Raw genomic sequence first — 22,756 nt, 5'->3', positions numbered from 1 at the left:
CTTTTCCCGTTTTAGAGGATTATAATGAGTTATAGTTGTCGACCGTCGATGTAATTGGTCGACCGACCGGAAATGTAGAAAGATCTTTGTAAGTTTCCAACAAAAAAATGTGAGACTGATAAGTACTCACAATCATAATGTCAGTTAATATGAGTCGTTGCATAGAAAAAACGACATATTGTCATACTTCATATATAAAGTAGGCATTTATTTCCACTTCGACTCGGTTCGGTCAACAAACCGGCTTAAGGTTTATTTAGGATCTTTTATTCTGACCTTATAATAGCATAGCAAGTAATGAATCTACATAAATGCACTTTGAATTTTGATCTGATACTTATTTCTTTCTTACTAGCCTTTGTATTTAGACCAATATCGATTGGTGTAGGTCGCGGGAAGAGCCTGGATGCGGGCAGCGCAGGACCGTTCATTTTGGAAAACCTTGGGGGAGGCCTTTGTCCAGCAGTGGACGTCATTTGGCTGAAACGAACCAACGAACGAACGATTGGTGTAATGTATAAAAATACGAAACAACAAAATTATTCAGTTACCCTTTGTAGCATTGAACAATGTGTATGGCCACAGGGTCATCGGTCGTTATAAAAGCAGGCGGAGGCTCGACTGGGGCGAGTGCGTCCGCGGCGCCGGGTCATCATGCTCCAAGACGGTTGATGGTTCATAAGGTGTAAGGCCAAAAAGGCAAGCTCTTAATGTGGGTAGTTTCGCACNCGAGAAAAGGATGGTACGGCCGTGCTGCTTTTTTGCTCGACTTGGTGGGGGCACTGCCGTGCCCCCAGATGCGTGATGCCATCGCCGTCACTTCAAACAAAACCGTTTTTTGCAACTATATGATAATTCAGAGGCACGTAGTGGCACGCTAAAAATTTGAACTAAGATATTTTCAGATTTTACGTGAGTGAAATCGTGGATGTTTATGAGAAACAGTGCTTCAAAAACGTGATTGATTTATAATTGATTGTACAAAACAGTGAAATAATCTTATAGATGACCCACGCTGAACTGTCCCGCCAAACTCAATGACAGGGGGGCGCTACCATCGTTCAACTATATGGTTTCCAACATGGCAAAAATCGGAGCTAGCGATCCGGTATTGACGGTGGCGCCCCACTGTCAATGTCATGCATAGGACAGTTCAGTATTTTGGAACTATAACACTAACACACAAATGACATCTAGTGTCATCCAAAATCGGTTTCGTTTGACGGCTCGTGGTTGCTGCTCTATTCGGAAGGAATATTAAATTTATGGTTTAATAAAGAACAGTCTAACCAGTGTGACGCAATGACAGAAGTCCTCATACTGTCGCTTCAGCATGTACTGCTGCCACGAGTGAGTGAGACCAGTTGGCAGCGTCATGATTTACAAATTAGATTTTTAAAATATGTAAATAAAACATCTATCACATTCTATCAACCCTAAAAAACTCGTACACATAGATATACAGGGTGGAAACGATAAGCTAGAAACATTGAATTTTCGGATAGCTCCAATTTATTCTGTAACCTTTTATTGGTACCGTTTGAAAGAGCTCGTGAAGCACTTTCAGGATCTGAAACCAGTTTTTTGATATCTTGTATAGTTTAGAAATAATCGAGTGAGATCACTTATCGTTTCCACCCTGTATTAAATAAAACAACAGTCTGACCTGTGCGATGCAGTGACAGAAGTCCTCATACTGCCGTTTCAGCATGTACTGCTGCCACGAGTGAGGCCTCAGCCTCGAACTTAGCGGGCAGCGGGGCGGCGGCGGCGGCGGCGCGGGAGCGGGGCGGGCAACGCAGACCCGTTCTCGAAACAAGCGGGCAGCTCGCGCGGCGCTTTAGCGGCGAAGTGTTGTGTTCGGGGTTGTGTTGTCGAGATATTTGTTTTTATTCGCGAACGAAATGTCTGAACAACGGCGACAATTTTATTTCGATTCAAATTTATTCCTTATGCTCGATTTATTGTGGGCAAAAGAAGGAGTGCGCTGCCCGCTCGTTGCCCGCTCCCTCGCCGCTGCCCGCTCGTTGCCCGCTCCGGCGCCGCTGCCGCGACGCTGTTTTCGAGAACCGGTCTATTTGATTTTACGCATAAGATCCTGCCGCTCCCGCCCCGCCGCCGCTCCCGCGCCGCTGCCCGCTAAGTTCGAGGCTGAGGCCTGAGTGAGGCCGGCAGGCAGCGTCATGATTTACAAATTTGATTTTTAAAATATGTAAATAAAACATCTATCACATTCTATCAACCCTAAAAAACAGGTACACATAGATATACAGGTTGGAAACGATAAGCTAGAAACATTGAATTTTCGGATAGCTCCAGTTTATTCTGTAACCTTTGAAACCGCCGTTTGAAAGAGCTCGTGAAGCACTTTCAGGATCTGAAACCAGTTTTTCGATATCTTGTATAGTTTAGAAATAATCGAGTGAGATCACATATCGTTTCCACCCTGTATAGAAGGGAACAAACAGTCTGACCTGTGCGATGCAATGACAGAAGTCCTCATACTGCCGTTTAAGCATGTACTGCTGCCACGAGTGAGTGAGACCGGCGGGCAGAGTCTTCAGCGTGTAGCGCGCCCTCTCTCTCTCGCGGATCACTTCTTTGCTCTGTGAAGTACATAATAATAAATAAATATTCTTACGCGCGTATTCACAAACAAGCTCAACGACGCCCGGTCTCACAGTGCGCGTGGACGCACAGGGTGACACACGAACCAATCACAGAGATTCAACGCTTTGCGTTCGATTTTCTGCTTTACTTAAGTGTGAATACGGGCGTTAAACATCTTATCCCAAAGCAAAGCTTGTACAATCAGCGTCAAATCGTTCATGATACCCAAACTAGTCAATAAGTTTACAAGATGTTTTTGTTACAATGGAGAAGTTTCCAATTTTTTATTTTAATAAAACTTGAAAATATAAGTAAAACTAATAATAATTGTGAAAGAATCATGAAAGTATCTCTACAAATAAAGAAGTTATAGGGCCCTAAAGTTGCGCATAACAAATATTTCGCGCCATTTGATCGATAGTGTCATTCTCGACAATGCGAGCAGGTGGCCTGACGTCACGGCACCGCCTGTTTAAGTTCCACACGAAAAAAATAAAACCGACTCCAAAAAACCTACACTAAAAAGCATAATAATAATTACTAATTACCTACTTATTTATTAGGACGAATTATTAATATTTATGTAGGTATACCATGATTGATACTTCTGGAGTCGGTGCCAAGATTATGAAACATGTAAAGTTTGCCTGCACCGACTCCAAAAGTATCAATCATGGTATACCTACATAAATATTAATAATTCGTCCTAATAAATAAGTAGGTAATTAGTAATTATTATTATGCTTTTTAGTGTAGGTTTTTTGGAGTCGGTTTTATTTTTTTTGTTAAAATTTAACTTATTTCTTGCTTTTTAGTTGACTAATTATTACCTTGATGTTACCACTGAAGGTAGGCAGTACATTGAGACCATATTCTTAATGTATATTATAAAAAAGTTCATCCCCAATTTTCCACCCTTGGGGGTGAAAATTTTCTTCAAATTCGCATGAAACCACCCTTTTGATAATACCTATTCAACAAAAAAATAATCGTTCAAATTGGTTCATAATCGGCGGAGATATTGCGTATAAAAAAGTTCATCCCCAATTTTCCACCCTTGGGGGTTGTTTTTTCTATTATTAAATTTAAATGGGACCACCCTTGAGATATTACCTATACGCTGAAAAAAGATTTGTTCAAATCGGTTCATAATTGGCGGAGCTATCGCGTAACAAACATAGAAAAAAAAAAAAAAAAAAAACATACGGGTCGAATTGAGAACCTCCTCCTTTTTTTGAAGTCGGTTGAAAATATGGAGGTAATAATGAATAATTAATTTCTCAGCCATTTCTTGCTGGATTTCAAAAATAACTTCACCGGCATTTTAGTTTTGGTCTATATTTTAATCCCATTCAGTGAAACCTAACGTTTTCAACATCACGAAACTTCTACATTAACAACAAAATAATAAAAATCAATTAACACCAGGTGAGTTTGCGGTCTAATACCTGCTTTGTTAAGCATAAAAAACAGGTGCAATGGTTACATGAAAAAATGCTAAGAATCTGTAATGGCGTTACTGCCGACCGTATGGTGTAGTGGTTCGAAACGGACTACTATTCCGGAGGTTGCGGGTTCGATTCCCGCACAGTACAAACATTTGTGTGCATGAACATATTTGTTTGTATTGGACTGGGTGTTTTCTATGTATAATATGTATGTATTTACAAAAAAAAAGTATTTAAGTATGTTTATATCGGTTGTCTAGTACCCATAGTACGAGCTTTGCTTAGTTTGGGACTAGAAGCGCAGTGTAAAATGTCCAAGGATATTTATTTATTTATTATCAAATGGTACGATACTTTATTAATCAGCTATAAGTGTGAAGGTGGTACAACAGTGTTTACTGCTGTTAACACTGACCTGTATACTGTAGACAGGCAGCATGTGTATATGCATGGACGCCAGCATGGCCTTCGCCTGGTTGGCAAGGTGGTCGCCTCCCACCGGCGACCGTACGGCTGCGCTTGTTATGGCGTAGCTGAAAGAAATAATGATGTTGTTATTTTGAAGAAGAGGAGAAATGTGTGGAACTAAAAGACACGGTTTCCACTAAGGCGGAGCGGAGCAAAGAAGTGTTAATTTAATATTTAATTTAACAGCGGCGGCGGTGCGGAGATGTGCGGAGCGGTGTGGTGTTTAATAGAGAGCAATAGACTCGTCCCCAATCGAATCGAACCAAGATTCCTTGGTTCGAGTCTACTGAGAGACAGTAGATTTTAACTGGCGAAAACTTATGAACAAGAGCTGATTATCCACCAAACCCTAAGCGGTCGCATGAGGCCTCGGTAACAATTTCTATTGTGTCTCGATACATAGATACTTGAAGGGCCAGTTTTCATATTCCTTTATTCACTTCGCAGTGTTACAGAAGTGCCAGCAATAAAGGGTAGTACAAAATGTTAGAATGTTACATATATACAGTGTGAGTCACGTTAAAGTGTACATATGAAAATAGATGAAACTAGACCTATTTTTATCGACAAAAATGAGGTCAAAAATTTTTTGAGATTTTTTTTTAATTTTTTATAGATTATTTTTTCTTCCGATTACTTATTGTAAAGAAAACGTAATAACTTTTAAACTAAGCGGTATATCCTGAACAGTAATAATGCTAAATAACAGGCGATACTAAAAAAATACATAAAATACACAAAAAATGCCAACACATAATAAAAAATGATACTTTTTGAAAAAAATCTGCTTAAAAATTCGTGTTTTTTTGGTTATTTGATAAATTTCTCCAAAAAATGCCCCTATAACAGGTGGTTTTTATTACTTTGTATTATTCTCTATCGTATTACCTTCGTAAAACCAAAAATCGCATGTCTCTATCCCTATCACAACGTTTGCAATGATCGTTTGAACTAAGCCTCTCCGGGCGCGCCATTCAACGCTTCGTTAAGAACGAAACTGAAAATGGCTCTAGATTTGTAATTTTGATAAAGACAAGTTAGATTTCAAATAAAAACAAAAGATTTCGAAGTAAAATAAGCATTTTAGTTAAAATTAAAATTGTCTCTACCTGCAGCGGAAAATAATGTTGTGGCCGGCCTTTGTTCAAACGATCACAGCAAATGTTGTGATAGGGATAGAGACATGCATTTTTTGGTTTTACAAAGATAATACGATAGAGAATAATACAAAGTAATAAAAACCACCTGTTATAGGGGCATTTTTTGGAGAAATTTATCAATCTGACGCACCAAGTAACGCGAGCCGCTTTTTGATCTTCACAGAGCGAATGCGGTATCCATCGGGAAAACAACTTTTTTACACCTAATTGTTCATGCAAGATTATTTGTATTTGACTCATGCCAATGTCTAAAGTTGCCTGAATTTCGCGGTATATCACATGTCGATCTTCTTCAATCAGCTTACGCACAGCATCAACGTTTTCTTAGGTGACTGCAGTTTTTGGACGACCTTGACGGGGATCATCACTGAGCTTGACACGTCCACGTTGAAATTCAATAAACCAGCGATAAATTGTGGTTTTGGATGGGGCTTCATTACCAAATGCAGAAATCATCCGGTCAACACACTGTTTTTGTGTTAAACCACTTCAAAAGTCATAATAAATCATCGCTCGTGAATTTTCTCGAGTCAATTCCATTTTCTCAACGACTAAACAAGTTTGACAAGACCTTGTGATACGACCGAGAATCTTTTTTTAAATAAATAAATGGTATACGATTTTTAAAACCCTGGAGTTTGCAATTAAATAGATTTTAATATGACTGGAACAGTGGAAATATTCCATTCCCGATACTTTTAGTGCAGCCCTCGTAATACTACAATGTACTACATGATGCAATGAATAAATGATTTATGAATTAAGAATAATCATGACGCTCACCCATCAATGACCGGCACAGCCGAAGTCTGACTCGCACCAGCATCTACCACCAGCGCCGTCGACTTCCCGTTGGCAAAGGCAGCCAACACAGCGTTCTTCACCAAGAAGAAGGCAGGCGCTTGGTACTTCTCAAAGAGCAGTTCCGCCAGCTTCTCTCGGGCTGGCCTGGTCGTCCAGACCGCTTCTGTGAAGAGAGCCGGGTGGTGCTCTGATGGGGACCGAATGACCTGTTGGAAGAAATAACATCTTATCTAAATATATGAATGGAGAAACTGATTGAATGACATATCAACGCACAGCCTAAACGGCTAAACGTAGGCACTTGAAATTTGGAAGGGACGTAGCTTAGGTACCGTAGAGGTGCACTAAGAAAGGAATTCCCGAAATTCCCACGGGAAAGGGAATTAGCGGGAAAATTATTTTGTATGAAAAATCTAAACCGCTTAAGTTAGACGCTTGAAATTTGGCATGCAGGTACCTTAGTAAACCTAAAGCTTAGTTACAACAGGATATTGCAAAATTCCCACGGGAACAGGAGTTAGCGGAAAAAAACATTTGTCACTACAGATTATTTGCTCATGATGTCTCTTCGCTCCCACGTAAACACCTGTTCAAGTCGTGGAATACTCACTGGGTTAACTCCAAGAGATACGTAGGCAGATATTATGCTGATATCCAACAGGATATTCCCTCAAGACCCTGGTTTTTCAAGCACCGCCACTTACCAAAAAGAACAGTGTCCATTATCTGTCGCCTGCGTATAGGACACGCGTGCACCCCTGTACACCTCGCAAAAATGCGGATCAAGGATAGCTCCATATGCGAATGCGGCTTGGATGAAGGAACAGCTAATCACATCTTTTTCAACTGCCCCAAAATTGACCATTCGTTGTATGACTTCCTTCCCAAAAAATTCCCTTTTCCAACTAACCTTAAATGTGTCCTTAACTTTACTAATCCCCATACTTTGAAATCTCTAGTTAAATTCATTAACATCAATAAAATTAATTTGTAACCTTTTGTAACAAGCAAGAGTTGGCAGTAAACTTTTTCCAAACTAAACCTCCCCATTTGTGTTCACTCGTATGTATTATTTTTATGTATTGTGTTGTCTTATTTGTGATGTCTCTTTGTTTTAGGTATTTTGCTTAGCATACCTTTGAATTTAAATTTCTCAAATACCTACATTGTGTAAAAGCTGCGCACGTGATATTGGCGGAACAGTGTGCCTTGTGGCGAAAATACACAAGTTCATCGCCATTAAAAGGCAAACTGTTTGAGAGAATATTGCTTAACAGGATGAAAGAACACCTAAGTACAGTATTACCAAACCACCAATTTGGATTCCGAGAAAAACACGGGACGATCGAACAGGTACACCGTATAGTTGACACCATTAGCAGATGCCTAGAAAACAAATTATATTGCTCTGCAGTCTTCTTAGATATCAGCCAAGCGTTTGATAAGGTGTGGCATGACGGCCTCCTGTTCAAGCTAAAGAAGCATCTCCCGCATTGCTTGTTCCGGATACTTAAATCCTACTTAGATAAAAGATGCTTCCAAGTGAAGTACAACGATGATCTCTCAGAAGCACACGAAATAAAATCAGGTGTCCCTCAGGGCAGTATCTTGGGCCCTGTACTGTACCTCATCTTCACAGCAGATATCCCAACAACTGATTACACCACGACTGCGACATATGCTGATGATACGGCGCTACTGTCAGCTCATAGCAACCCAGAAACAGCATCATCACAGTTGCAAAAACACTTGACAGAAGTGGAGAAGTGGCTGCAGCGTTGGAGAATAAGAGCCAATGAGAGCAAATCGGTACATGTAACATTCACACTCAGGAAAGAGACATGTCCACCAGTAACGCTGAACTGCAAAGTTATCCCTCAAGACAATAACGCAAAATACTTGGGCATGCACCTAGACAGGAAACTTACGTGGCAGAAACATATTTGGACGAAGCGCAAACAACTGGATGGAAGGCTGCGGTCACTGAACTGGTTAATGGGACGCCAATCACAATTAAGTCCTAGCAGCAAGATGCTAGTGTACAAAACTACCATAAAACCGATCTGGACTTACGGTATACAACTGTGGGGAACGGCCAGCAACAGTAATATAGATATCCTGGAGAGATTCCAGACCAAAGCTCTGCGAATAATGTTTGGAATACCTCGACCTCGGCCTAAAAACAGTTCGGCAGGAAATAGCCCAGAACAGCCTGAAATACCAGGAGAAGCTGACCGCCCATGTTAACAACTTAGCGCACGCTCTGAGTGGGGAAGGCGCTCTTCAGCACACCCGGCTAGGGCATGGATACCGGTATACCGGTATACCGAAATACCGGTATACCGGTCAAAATTTTCGGTATTTTGATACCGGTATTTAAGGGGAAAATACCGGTATTTCCGTTTTTCGAAAAAAATGATCTAATTTTGCAATATCGGCAGTTTTTCAACTAATGGAAAGTCATTGATAGGTTTTACACCATCTCTTTTTATTTTTATACTTATTTTTAATATTGATTCAGATGATAATGATTCGAATCATCATATCGATCCCAATAATCGATTGAGTCAAGTCAGTTCTGCTGATATCATTGAAGCGAGCACGAACATCTTAATAAGCACGAAAATATACGTATTAATCCTTCAAGGCCCACGAATCTAGACACAATAGATAATCAATTGTTATGACATTAATGAATGCCGTCTGGGACTCAAGCGGTTAATTAATGACCCTCTCTACGTCCAATGGCTCGTCACCACACGGCTCCCAAATCTTGAAAAGGGCCGTCTTAACCAGCGTATCCCTGTCATGCCACACGAGTTGGATTTGCCTATCCTTGTTCCCAGCCGATCCTTAACTACGGATGCTGAAACTCTTCCCAGCACTCTCTTGAACGACTCTGTGTTATCTACTATGGCTGCTCCTCTTCCTTGCACCCTACTGCACGACTGCGTTGCTTAGCCGTATACCTGGTCCAAGGTTCGAATCAACTTTNAAAATTAAAACCTGACATCAAGAGAATCGTGTGAAATGAATTTTCACACAAGTATGGCTCTCGAAGAAAACATAGTCTGAGTAATCAACCAAAGAAGTGGCTTATTTTTGAAAAAACAAATTGCAATAAAGAGAAAGATAAAAAAAAAAAAAAAAAAAAAAAAAAAAAAAAAAAAAAAAAAAAAAAAAAAAAAAAAAAAAAAAAAAAAAAAAATAAAAAAAATTGTTGTAACATATTATTTTCTAACAAGTTAACACAAATCTCAAGTATTATTAATGTAACTCAATGTCAATCTTTATAATTGTTACTTAGATACTAAAGAAATATACTAACGTAATGAAACAAAACTAAAAAGTAACATCAATGAAATAGAATTTAACGAAGAAATGTAGAAATAAAAAGTATTTGCAATTATGATACTAAGCTAGTATTGTTGTTCAAAAATGAGCTTTATTGATAAATTTTACTTAATTACCTACATACTAAGGCTGGTTTGCACCATCTTACTTTAACTTTTACAAATGTCAGAAATCTGCCAAACTACATACAAAAAACACCAGTTCAGTCAAAGTTAGGTGGTGCAACTCGGCCTAAACCAGCTAGTTTGTCTCTTTACATCACAATAAAATTACTATTTTATAAATCACTTGTTTTAAAAAGAAAGTAATGAATCGTTTGATGATGTTTGAAAGAAACACTTAACTTAGTACCAAAGTATCTGAACAAAGACAATAACTTCACTATGTTATTTTAAGTGTATTTAAGTTTATTTTAAAACTGCTAACGTAATCATCACATTTAAATTTTTTTTATTTTAATACTGCTTAAAAGTACATAATCATCATATAATAATTTTCTACAACTATATCTAATCGTAAACATGTATTTAAAATAAATTAATGAATAAATAACGTTTTAAATTCCAGATTGACAATTCTTCACGGAGAAGATGAACGTGCCTTTGCAAGAGAATGTTGCGCTGCTATCATCAGGTAATCAATTATAATTTCACTTAGTATAAAATTTATTGAATCACGAGTAATTCTTTTAGAGAATAATTGATTTCATTTTTCGCTGATTTGTACTGTTTCGCTAACATTACCACTGTGTGAAATTAAAATGCTATTCAGTCACAGTGGTTTAGGCGAATTTAATTAACAAATGATAAATGTTCACACAAAATAATCCATCTAATTTCCAAAAGATTTTCGGCTATACGGCGGTAGCTACGCCCCTGCTAACTAAGGGCCCCCCCCCCACTAGCGATTTTCGAGCTTCTGGTTCAGCGTGTTGCCGTGACGTGACGTCAATGCAACGTTTTTTTTTTCTGTCGCTAGTGTGATACCTATTACATATTGCTAAACAGCTGTCTTCTCCAGAATTATCTGGAAGAGGTCACTTCACCCACAGTGCACTGTAGTGGCAGGTCCGCTAAAATTGTTAGTCAATTGAGTTCGCGAACTAGTGACGTCATTATACGTCTTTCCACACAAAATCTGTGGAAGACTCGCGTTTTGACGAACAAAGTTACTGCATCTCTAATAATTTTAGGGCATATGTAGAGACGACCTTTAAATCGTATGCACACGGAATATGGTACAGATTTGCTTGCCAATTGCAAATTTTGACCAGGTAGCTCTTCAAACTTTCTGTGTCAATCATACATTTTGAACAACCATTTCATATTTAAAGACAATGAACAGTTTTAAAATACCTAACTGTCATTATCACCATTACGTCTCTGTACTTGGTTAATAGTTTTCACACATGACCCATTATAGTTCTTAAATATTCCACTATAAGGGTCATTATGGCTTGAAAGTGTATTGATACACCATAGGTTGCCTAATGTGCGATAGATAAACGAGGTATTTTGAGAATGCTATTCTTTATGTCTTACAATGGGCACAATGTGGCATAAAAACGATAGTGAGACATATTTCAACAACTAACTTAACTTACGAGGGTGTATAATTTGCGCCAATAGAAACTACCAAATGTTAAATGTTTAACTTTTACCAATGAGATTATTATTTTACTTTACAATTAAAGTACAAATTAAGTTTGTTCATCCTTAGATACATACAGGCAGCTTTAGTTATGTTATTCGGTTTTATTTATTATAACAATGATAGTTTCTGTTGGCGCGAACTTTTGAAAGTTACATATTTTTTACCAAGAAACCAAATTCATCGCCTGTGTTTCGATTCGATAAAGTCGCATAGGCTAAAATAGCGAAGCGATTACAAAATCTCGTCTACATAATAATATGATCATTATTATTATTGTCTAAACTTCTAAAGGCCCTTCTTCTTCTTGTCGTGACGACAACAAACCTACACAGCGTCAGCCCAAAACTCCGTCACATCACAACTGTGGTGTTGTCAGTAGCCTTCATTAAATCTTCCTGCGTGCAGTTGTTTGGGCATGCAGGGCACGACATCATGTGCTTCGTCGACTGGGGAACAAAACCACACTTGCACTCCAAGTTTGAGCCATCCAAGAATCCCCACCTAAATTATTACGGCCGACCTGCGTCCGAAGTCTATCTAGAGATTTCCATGTAGGCCAGGGGAGCTCATGTCCAGGCGGAGGACTCTCAGACATAGGGACAAAAGGGCAGGGAAGATCAGCTCTCTCACGCCATAACCTGCATCTCTCTTTTGACCGATCGTCATGAAGGAGAGTAAGGCCCTAGTAATTGTGTTATATTCCAGAGATAGAACGACTAGAAATATACGAAAGATTTATAATTACTTATAAAATTTTCCATGTAAACTAATTTTCAGCTTTTCGCAAATCTAAGCTATGTATATCTGCAAAAATTTGAAATAGCATAGAACTTCTTATACCACCCATTGCCAGATTAGACTTCGCCAGTTACGATCATTGCGTATGTATCCCTTGTTTAAAAAAAACATAAACTAACAACGCCGCCCGCGTGCCAGCGCCAACTGAACGGTTTGAATACTTCAACCCCACGGGCTTCGGCGATCGATCTGACGCATGCGCGCAGCCCCTAGCCCGTACAAAGGCCAGGCTGCTCCCATACAAGTCGGCCCGTCAAAATAATACGTTTCTCGCGAAATTTGCACGCGAACCGCTGGCCGAAAATAAAAAACCAAAAAGAAAAATGAATAATCACTAAAAACAAAATCTATCTTCTTATTTTAAATTTTCAAACTAGCGTTTGTTTTTTCTGATTTTTTTAGTGGCTATGTATAGCACGTTCTAAGTTTAAAATGTGCGTGTGTTTTATTTTAAGAAGGATTTAGTCGATTTATTGTCAGTGGAAAAATGTAGCGGCGACATTTAAAAGGTATGTTCTTACTTGTAGCATTCGTTTACTTGTTGCGTCCCATTTTACCGCCGGGATTACGTAATTAGGAATATTTTATACATATTCCCCCATTTTTAACTGTACATTTTGCCATCTAATACCACTCCTTGCATAAAACCTGTAGTCTTGCTAGTGTAGTTTAAAAACGTTTTCAAACTCACAGCAAATGGTCCAGTTATGATCCCCGATCAATAAAATGAAAATTATGTATGTATTCTGTATGTATCTAGAGACTCTGTTCATTAGGGATAGTTTTATTGCAGCACCACGTTGGGCGCCATTTAAATATTAGAATTTTGTACATTTTGAAGTACCTACGTTCTAAAAGTGTTTTGTTTTAAATGGCTCATTCTTCTTTTTATTGACACATAAAAAAGTCGAGAAAGTAAGTAACTATGTAATTAAAATCGTATTGCAATTTATTTAACATTTTTATTTTAAACCATTTTAGCCATACTTGAAATTCATTCTATCATGTCTTGTCATCCATTCGATTGATGCGCTTTATTTAATTTAAAAACTCTTGCATTTTTAAGGTTCTCCTTAATTATTTTAAATGCTTCAAAACCTTTGCATTTGCATGGCTCGCTTTGGCTATTTTTGTACGTAATTCGAACTCAGCAAAAAGGTTGTCTATTACGCAGTAATAAAATTTACAACGTTCGGCATCCACGAGAAAAATTAACGCAATAAAAAACCAGTAAAAGCCTTTTGGCAGCCATCGCGGAATGTTACGGCCCAATCAAATATCACTTAGTTTTATTTCGTGGCCTTTATGTAAATTCCTGACAAGATCCCTGTGTGGCTGGTGATTTGAATTTTATAACGTTTCCTATGACTATTCAGATTTTACAGTAACAAGATTCAGTCGCAGTCATATAATATTTAGCTTTGTAGATGGTTTAAATATTGAAATTCAATAACCCAAAGAATCCTTTAGGCGTATTAGGGCTAATTCTCATTATGGCAACCGAATCGCTAATGGACTACAAAAGTAGTCCATTAATGAGAACATTATGGCCACTTCTCATTTTGGCTACATCTCAATCTATCTGTATATACTTAAAATTTGAGTCGAATTTGGAGCTTCGTTCTGTGTAACATGCATCTTAGAAGAATGGTATTTTTAAAAATACTGCACTGATGTCATGGCGCTGGTCACATCACCGCTTCGGTACTCTTGAGCCATGTCCTAATGAGCAGGAACTGGGGGTTTTCACTCCACTTCATTCTTTCTGTGATGTTTGGCTTGTACTGATCAACGTTATTTAAGTCACCGCCTAGGGTACAACTTGCCATGGTTTTCAGTGGGTCAACGGAGGGATCTATCAAGAAGATGTTCGTTTCAGCCAAATGACGTCCACTGCTGGACAAAGGCCTCCCCCAAGGTTTTCCACAATGAACGGTCCTGCGCTGCCCGCATCCAGGCTCTTCCCGCGACCTTTACCAGATCGTCGGTCCACCTAGTAGGAGGCCTGCCCACGCTACGTTTTCCAGCCCGTGGTCGCCACTCGAGAACTTTCCTCCTTTCAAGAAGATGATTAGAATATTATCTTCTGTACATTTGATTGAACTAATAACTAGGTATTATCATTTCCTCAAGTAATTTTTGGATGGTAGAAATAGGTTCTTTTGTGGCCTAGTCTAGTCATGGGTAAACTTAGAAACTTCCATTTTGAGGTGTAATAAAGAAATAACTGTTTAAATTCTGATTCTGACCAAGGGCCGTAAAACCTACACACCCAAAAAAAAAAAAACAACCAAAAACCGAAGAACTTCAACGGATATGCTTGTTAAATCTTTTTATTTATGATTTACAAACACAATACCAGCGTCCATCGTCTGTTTCTAATTAGTATAACTAATCCAGCGTAGTAAAGGCCGGCGAAACACAAAGAATAAGCTAATGGTCGAACATTAGTTACGCTCTTACGCTGGATTTGCTAGTACTGACGACAGCACATCAAGCTTGACACTGTGAGTTCTTATGTGATTGCAATAAGTCCTACTTTACAACAAAAATGTGTAGTATGCTTTTGGCTGTTCCTACTCCGCCCGTAGTCATTTTGCGATGGATAGAGCTCATTTTTCCAAAACATAAATGGATTAAAATGCGCCATCATAAGCAGATTTATATTACATACAAAGCTATATTAGATACCAACTGAGCAGAACCTTTCTCAAATTCCCAATGCTATTTGCTCCCAATCGTATTCGCTCTTACCAGTTGGAGCCACTGTAGAGTAAGGTCCTGCCACTCACAGCTCGCCTGTGGTGCCACTGAACTGAAGAGTAAGGTCCTGTCACTGACTCGCCAGTGGTGCCACTGTAGAGGTCCTGTTATTCGCCAGTGGTGCTACTATAGAGTAAGGTCCTGCCACTCACAGCTCGCCTGTGGTGCCACTGACTGACCACTTGCCAGTGCTGGTGCCAACTGTTAAGTATAAAAACGATAGCCCTCATTGCGATGCCCATTCCACTTAACTTTGGCTTAACCTTAATACCTACCTATGCCTCATTTGCGAATCCTCGGTGATCCCATCAAAGAACATTTATTTCGATATGACCCAAAATAGATTGAATCCGTTTTATCAATAACAAAAACAGATAAGGGCTATCTAATCTGAGATTCCGTACATAGCAAAGATTCCATAGATATTAATGTACTGACGACAGATCAGCCTATACAATTTTGTTTGCAAAAGCGCTCGTATTACAACTATGATAAGATGCGTAGTGTTTACGTTGATGTGCCTTTGTACGGAGTAGCACGTTAATCCCCCTTTGGAAGTAAATCCCTCCCTTAATACGTTATCAATTAGGTTTGTTTCCTATGTAATATGATACGGAATGTGCCATGAATGCTGTAACACGGGTAACCTATTTACATCGTAGATTCTACTAAACGTGGAGGTATATGTACTGGTTAGTGCTAACTTATTGCTTGTATAGCTGAACCTGTCTTCTGTCTTGAAAACATATAGCTATTCGAGTTAGCAAAATTGGAGTTGTTCTATGGCGGGGATTTAATTATATTTCGAGGTAGTCAATTATGGTCATAGGATTCATCTCTTACTAAGAACAAATCATAGATTTCTTCTGTGTTATTACAAAAAACTTAAACGGACGTTAAAGACGTGTTTAAATGTAATTTCCATACTAAATGTCAATTTAAACAAGTGTTCAACGCCTGTTTAACTTTTTGTAATAAGCCCCTTTATGTTTATGTGCCTAATGTACCAGTAAACTGCCTATTGACTATCGCTTCAAAGTAGCTTCGAATGGATGACATTTGGATCCATCCTCCAACCTAGTTTCGCATTTTTAGTTACGATCAAAATATCACAGTTACACGGCTGAGTTGTGCTCAGCAGCACTATAATCTAGTGGAGCTCACCCTTTTTGTCACATGAACGCTCCATCAGTGTTCTACGCAGCAGGGAGCTCTAAGGGCGAACGGATACGCATCCATACCATATCGGACTAAAGTCATGAAGTTTCTTCTTTCACATTAATTTTTGGTACATTAACGGAAGAAGTTTATATGGATTTCTTTCGGCTCTTGTGAGATTAGGTGTACGAAACTCTATACTTAATACTACAGCAGGTTGTTTGTTTCATCTCATTCCCGGAATCAGAACAGATTCAAATTCAAATTCAAAACGTTTATTGCATGTCACAATACAATTTATATGTTGTTGCAAAATAGAATGCAGATGAACCAATAATGCGTGAATCAGTTCTTTTGTTTTGAATAAGATAGTATTGGTAATAAATCCAATAAAATAAACTAGTTAATGAAGACTTGCCACAATTACTGAATACTGCGGCTCTGTTCGCCTAACTATAGGTAGCCTGAAGTGCAGTTTAAACTTGCCATTTGACATTTCCTTTTACAGCCACCGTGTATATTGGCAATAAGGTCCCTTTACGAGGTGTAAACAAACCGTTACGCCCAGTATCCGTGCGATTCGCGCCACAGTGTAGATTAATCTAGTAAGTCAAGACTAATAGTTCCTGTATCATTTTCAACTGCACGTCAGACTCATTTTTGTTGCATAACAGCACTTTATAACTACATACGATGCCACAGTATATTATAGCCTGATTTTCTGTAGTCTAAACAAGCACCAGAACCAAACATGAGTCTATTTCGAATAACAAACGTGAAGTTACTCTTAAGTTTTTTATTTATTTAGTTGAATGAATCTTTCAATTAATAACTTACGCTTAATTACACTCTACAAGCCATCCCTAGAGTGATCAAATTAAACACTGGCTTATGAAATTGTAATGGGTGCTATTTTGAAACTGTTTTGGTGTTGACTTCATTGAGTATGCAAAAATGTGGACCGGTTAGAAGCTGCTTGCATCGAGCGCTTTCCTGCAATCTTTCCTCTTACTCCTGCTCTTGACCGTGATTGACCATAGCTCTTACTCATGCCTTTCTGCACTGTGGTGACAGAATACGCGATAAAAGTATGATATCCGCGCGTAATCCGCTGCCGGCACGTACGGTGTTATGGCGAACGTTAATTAGATTCCTCAAATGGCGCCCTTAGGCTTGACGGCTAACCGACCTACTGATAGCCGTGATGACACCGTTCAAAAGGGATTCATTGATAAACATTTGATTTGTTTTTATAATATTTTATTTCTAAAATAGGATCGAAATTCATATTGTCATAGTTATACAATTAATTATTAATGGCTATGGATTCAATAAGTGTCACTACCTCAAAGATGTACGAGAATTTTCATACTTTTACACACATTGGAAATGTAGAGTAACATCATTTTGATGTACAACATCGAATTCAATAAAGATATTGACTATTGATTGATCATCAAAAGTATATCCCATCTAGTCTTCGGAGTATAAAAAATCATAAGATTATCGATGGTTAATACAGGATAACCAACGACTTCAGAATAAACTTCAAAACACCAGAGGATCAGTGTTTACATCAGATGTAAAGTCGAAGTCAGTTGTCACATACTCAAGATAATATTGCCCGTATTCACAAACATTTCTATGAGGTCTCACAGTGCGCGTCGACGCACAGGTTGACACACAAACCAATCACAGAGCTCTATTCAACGCTGTGCGTTCGATTTGCTGTTTGAGTTTTACTGTGTCAAACCCCAAATAGCAAATCATTAAGAGTAGGCACACACCGTTGATTTTTAGTTGGCCGATTGTTGCGCCCGATTTCAAATTGTATGAAGAATCGGCCAAATCGAATCGGCGTAGTGTGCGCACTCCCATACATGCCCATACTGATCAACAGCCCGACTAAACTATCGGCTGACGAAAAATCAACGGTGTGCGCCTACTCTTAAACACAACATCGAATTCTGAGAGCACTTTTTCCTGTGCGTATTATCCAACTGAAACCAAACCCACATTCTTTATCGTCTCAATCAGCTGTCGTATCTCGTGACGATACCTGATACCCGATTTACTTTCCCACAAGAAAACTCGTAGACGTACGATTTTCCTGCATTCTCACCTGTTATTGTAACTGTTTTCGTTTTCTGCTCGCGTTTTATACCTAGTTGGATTATTATTATTATGTTCATTTAGTTTAGTTAACGAATGTAAAAATGCCAGTATTGAGTTGTCATAGGGACTCCAAAAACTGATGGCCTAATTAATTAAAATGATAGAGAGTAGCACGAAACAAACACATATTTTATGACATTTATTGGGAATATTGCATTCGAAAAATGCTAAATAGTGCAAAGTTATCCAACGCAGTCCCTCGGTAAATGACAGTTCGTGGTTTTGTACAATCTAGAGCGTTTCTAGAAGTGAAAAATCTAACCCATCACTGCTGACTGTCTATTCAACAATAACAAATAATAACATGTTTGATCGTGGTCTGGTATAACTTTCATCGAATCAAAATGTTGTAATTTTCTTCAATTTCATAATTAAACCTATTTTCCTCGGTAGAATGTTTTGACCTGCGACCTTTCTATTTGTATGCCGGTACGACAATATCACAAATGAACATAGGCACAACAGGCAAACCCCTGCCATGCTGCAATATTGTGAATTCAAAGCTCAATAGAAATAATAGCGACACAGGCCATTTTGCGGTGGACTTTGTTTCTATAGAAGCAGCGAGGAATGGTTAATTTTAAAGCAGAAAAATTGTGTAAACGTAATTTTTTTACCCACATTGAAGGAGCTCTTGGTATGCATTTCACCTAATGAAAGTGACGATCAGATTGAAGTGAAGGTGGAGGCTCACCCGGAATCCTCAAACATAGAGGAATTTGATATCTTACCTCCAACTGCTGGAAGTTGGAACACAACAATGCTGATAACATTGTTGTTCACTCATGATTGATATAATATAAAGCTGCATTATCATGCATCCTCAGTATAATTCATTGTAGCCACTAATAATATGAACTAAATTTTATTATTGTATCAAGTTACCATACCTTTTCGGAATATAATACCCGTTCGGAAGATTGTATCCTATTTCACAGGAAATCCCTCTCAAATCATGTTGGGTTATGGGATATTTTGACACCTGTATAAAAACCGTGACTCACTATTGATCCCTTTGAGTGGAAAAAAGTATGATGGCTTATATCTACGGGACAAACTGCGTAGCTTCAACTCAATCTTCGTAGATACTAACTTATTTTTTTTTGCAATAGTTGCATGAAGAAACTTACTGCTTTTTATAACTTCTAAGGAGCACATCACATAGGTACTTCAGACGACGAAATTGGATTAAGCTCAAAAGTATCGGTAGGCCACGACGTCATATGCAAACGCTTTGAAACTTTTGTTTTCCGAATAGTGAATTCTTCTTTTTGGTTATAGCACTCTGCTCGAAACCTAAATAAGAACTAGGTGACGAAAAGAAATTATTGTGTTCACAGTAGCAGTCGCTCGCAGTTTAGGCACGTTTTGGTCTTGTTTTGAAACTACAGAATTTACATTGCTTACCCCTTTGATGCAAAGGACAAAGCAAAAACCAATATTACTCTCGTGTAGTGCTCTCACATATTGCATTGCACGCATTGTTCTTTTCTCACTTTTTAAATAAAATCTAACTTAACCTCTTTTTATGCCAAATTTGTTTACTTTGCAAGTAGGCTTATAAATGGGCATTATTTCAACCGCAGACAGTGGTGACTGAGTTTGTTGCGGCGCTTCTTCTCAGCACTTCCCAAATGTTGGTATGGAAGCGCTGCTTGGGCAAAAAGATTATGAGACAGAAGGCTCCATAAGAGCAAAACTTTAAAGATTTTTTAAATTTTTTTTTTCAATACTTTACGATGTAAACACTATTTTTAATAGTCCATGGAAATAAAGGAATTTTGACTTTGAAGCAGCGCAAGAAATTCAGTCACTAAATTGTCATGCCCGTATTCACAAACGATGTTTGCTTGAGTGAAGCAGCAAATCGAACGCACAGCGTTAAATAGAGCTCTGTGATTGGTTCGTGTGTCACTCTGTGCGTCCACGCGCACTGTGAGACGACCTCATAGTAATGTTTGTGAATACGGGCGTCAGCCTCCTTTTCAGTGGTTCACAAAGTCGTTTCGATGTAGATAGCCTTTGTGTTAGATTTGATTTTGAAATAGGTTCTCTGTGGTGTCAGGTTACGCTGGCCGCAGCAGGGCTGTAAGCCTTGACCTAAAACGGTAAATGGGTCGCAGGCTGACAGGTCACTCCGCAGGCAGGGCGGATGCCGCGTTGTCTCGCTTGTCGGCGCCGCCATGCGGAAATATGTACATTTAAAATTGTATGGCAAATGTTTTGTTTGCAGACCGAGCGTTATTAACTTCTATTGTAGGCTAGTTTTCAGTTATTGGAAACTTGTTGCTGCTGGAAATGGAGTGATATTTTCAGAATAACAGCAGGTTTTTATTGCAGTCTGTGTCTCAGTAATAAACATAATTATGCTCCGCTAATTTTGGTATTTTGCGTGTTTCTGGGAGAGTAAAATAGACAACTCTTAGATTTAGCGATGATTGATGTCAAAAAAAGTCTCCTTTTTACAGGAGATATAAATGCGAACATCAATCCCAGCCCATCTGGCCAGTGTAGATGGTGTAGGCCTAACCCTCCATTTGCCTCTGGTAAATATGTATAATAATAAAGAGTGCACTCCTGTAGTGGAGACTGAATTACCGGACAATGATGGTATCCAAATTCTCGGATTTTTTCCTGCATTGCATACTTTTCTACTATTAGATATATTATTATATATATAAATATTCTATTAGATAGTAGAAATATGGGATACCGTGACAACACATCGTATGATATGGCAGCGTAACCTTGGTGTCAAGCTTAATTAATTACGGCTAATGATATTAATATCATAGTTTGCGGCCCTCCAAGGACCCTATACATGCCAAAAAAGAACAGCCAGCCAACTGAAAGTGGAGATATTTTAAAGGTTTAATACCTCAAAAGTAATTCAAGCATAGAATCAAGACTGATTTGTTAACATCATTATTTGTGCTAATCATGCTTTGTATTGTAAATTAATTAATTACTGGTCTAGTTAAGTCATTAGGCAAGTAATTTATTTTCTGTAAATAATAGGCTTTTATAAAGTGTTTTTATGAGATTGAGAAAAAGTCCTTACACGTTTTATCTAATAAAGGAGACAAAAAGATGTGATGGCAGAAAAGTTTTTGTTGTGAGGCTTGTTTATCTAGTTTATTTCTTCAAGTCAAATCTTGTGATAGTTAGTGGACAGTGTATGCATAATATTCAACCAGTATTGATTGACTGTTCTATTTGGACTGTGCTACCGGTCAAGTTGTTGGTGAATTGTAAAATTAATATGTGTCGTCATGTTACTTAACTATTATGGGTCTAGACAGCATTGGGGGTAACAAGGTTAATAACTAACATGATAGCTCAAATAATCACTTGAAGGTGACTGACTGACATTGTGATCTATCAACGTACAGCCCAAACCAATGGACGGATCGGGCTGAAATTTGGCATGCAGGTAGATGTTATGACGTAGGCATCCGCTAAGAAAGGATTTTACGAAATTTCACCCCTAAGGGTGTAAAACGGGATCCACGCGTACGAAGTCGCGGGCGGCCGCTAGTAACTAATATGATAGCTCAAACTAGCCTAAATTCTCGATCTGTTTTATCGCAATTATGCATCCAAAATAACTCCTTAATTGCGAAAACCACAATGACAATTTAAAATTATTAGATTACTTTGAGCGTTAATGATTACAAGATAATAAGTACTAATCACAAATCCGTGTGGTTAAGGCAAAGTAGAACGGTCCTGCGCTGTCCCGCATCCAGGCTCTTCCCGCGACCTTTACCAGGGGAGGCCTTTGTCCAGCAGTGGACGTCATTTGGCTGAAACGAACGAACGAACGAAGGCAAAGTAGAATAGGTCCACCGCCAATCTTCCCGTAGATATCACAAGAGGCGACTAACGCAGCATAACATTTTGCAAACATCAGGGAACCCTGATGCCTTCCAAATTTTGTCCCTGTTGTTGATGAACGATCATGAAACCTATCTGGCCAGTATGGGAAGTGCAATGTAGGCTAAATCCATTGAAGTAATAGTACGTAGTACATTATAACTCAATGGCTAAGTCTTCCATTTGCCTCTAATAGTAAATTGAGATACAGCGCAGGACTGTTCATTGTAGAAAACCTTGGGGGAGGCCTTTGTCCAGCAGTGGACGTCATTTGGCTGAAACGAACGAATGAACGAAATTGAGATGGTCGTCCTGCAGTGGAGACTAAATGAGCTGATGACGATGATGGTACTGCATTTCACCAATTAATGCTGACTGTCAGTTATCGTCAGCTACTGTGTTATGATATCCGTTTATGACGCGTTGATATAAATATTTATCATCAGCAACGTCATAAATCGCGTCGATTTGCGATAAACATTGAACATT

The 22,756-nt window shown here is 38.6% G+C and overlaps 2 protein-coding genes across 2 annotated transcripts in view; one reads left to right on the top strand and one right to left on the bottom strand.

Annotated features, from left to right (window-relative positions):
• Positions 1 to 2,474: 2,474 nt before the first annotated feature.
• Positions 2,475 to 7,433, bottom strand: LOC114351854 (actin-like protein 6A; the record flags this gene model as incomplete). Its single annotated transcript, XM_028303198.1, has 4 exons — positions 7,401 to 7,433; positions 6,470 to 6,720; positions 4,474 to 4,591; positions 2,475 to 2,606 (listed from the first exon to the last, which is right to left on the bottom strand). Coding segments are annotated over exons 1-4 (534 nt in total), but the record flags the coding sequence as incomplete, so codon positions are not given.
• A 2,983-nt stretch (positions 7,434 to 10,416) lies between these two features.
• Positions 10,417 to 22,756, top strand: part of cyst (rho guanine nucleotide exchange factor 18 cysts) — a 53,436-nt gene continuing 41,096 nt past the window's right edge. Inside the window, exon 1 of the mRNA XM_028303199.1 lies at positions 10,417 to 10,477. Coding sequence (XP_028159000.1) covers positions 10,435 to 10,477 — 43 coding nt within the window. The 5' untranslated portion in view covers positions 10,417 to 10,434. The remainder of the gene's footprint in view (positions 10,478 to 22,756) is intronic.

This window comes from Ostrinia furnacalis, unplaced genomic scaffold (assembly GCF_004193835.3).
Source record: "Ostrinia furnacalis isolate ACB-3 unplaced genomic scaffold, ASM419383v2 OfSCF1209, whole genome shotgun sequence".
In the NCBI taxonomy this organism is placed as follows: Eukaryota; Metazoa; Arthropoda; class Insecta; order Lepidoptera; family Crambidae; genus Ostrinia; species Ostrinia furnacalis.
The sequence above is the reverse complement of the archived record's forward strand: the minus strand, read 5'-3'. Positions and strand labels throughout refer to the sequence as shown.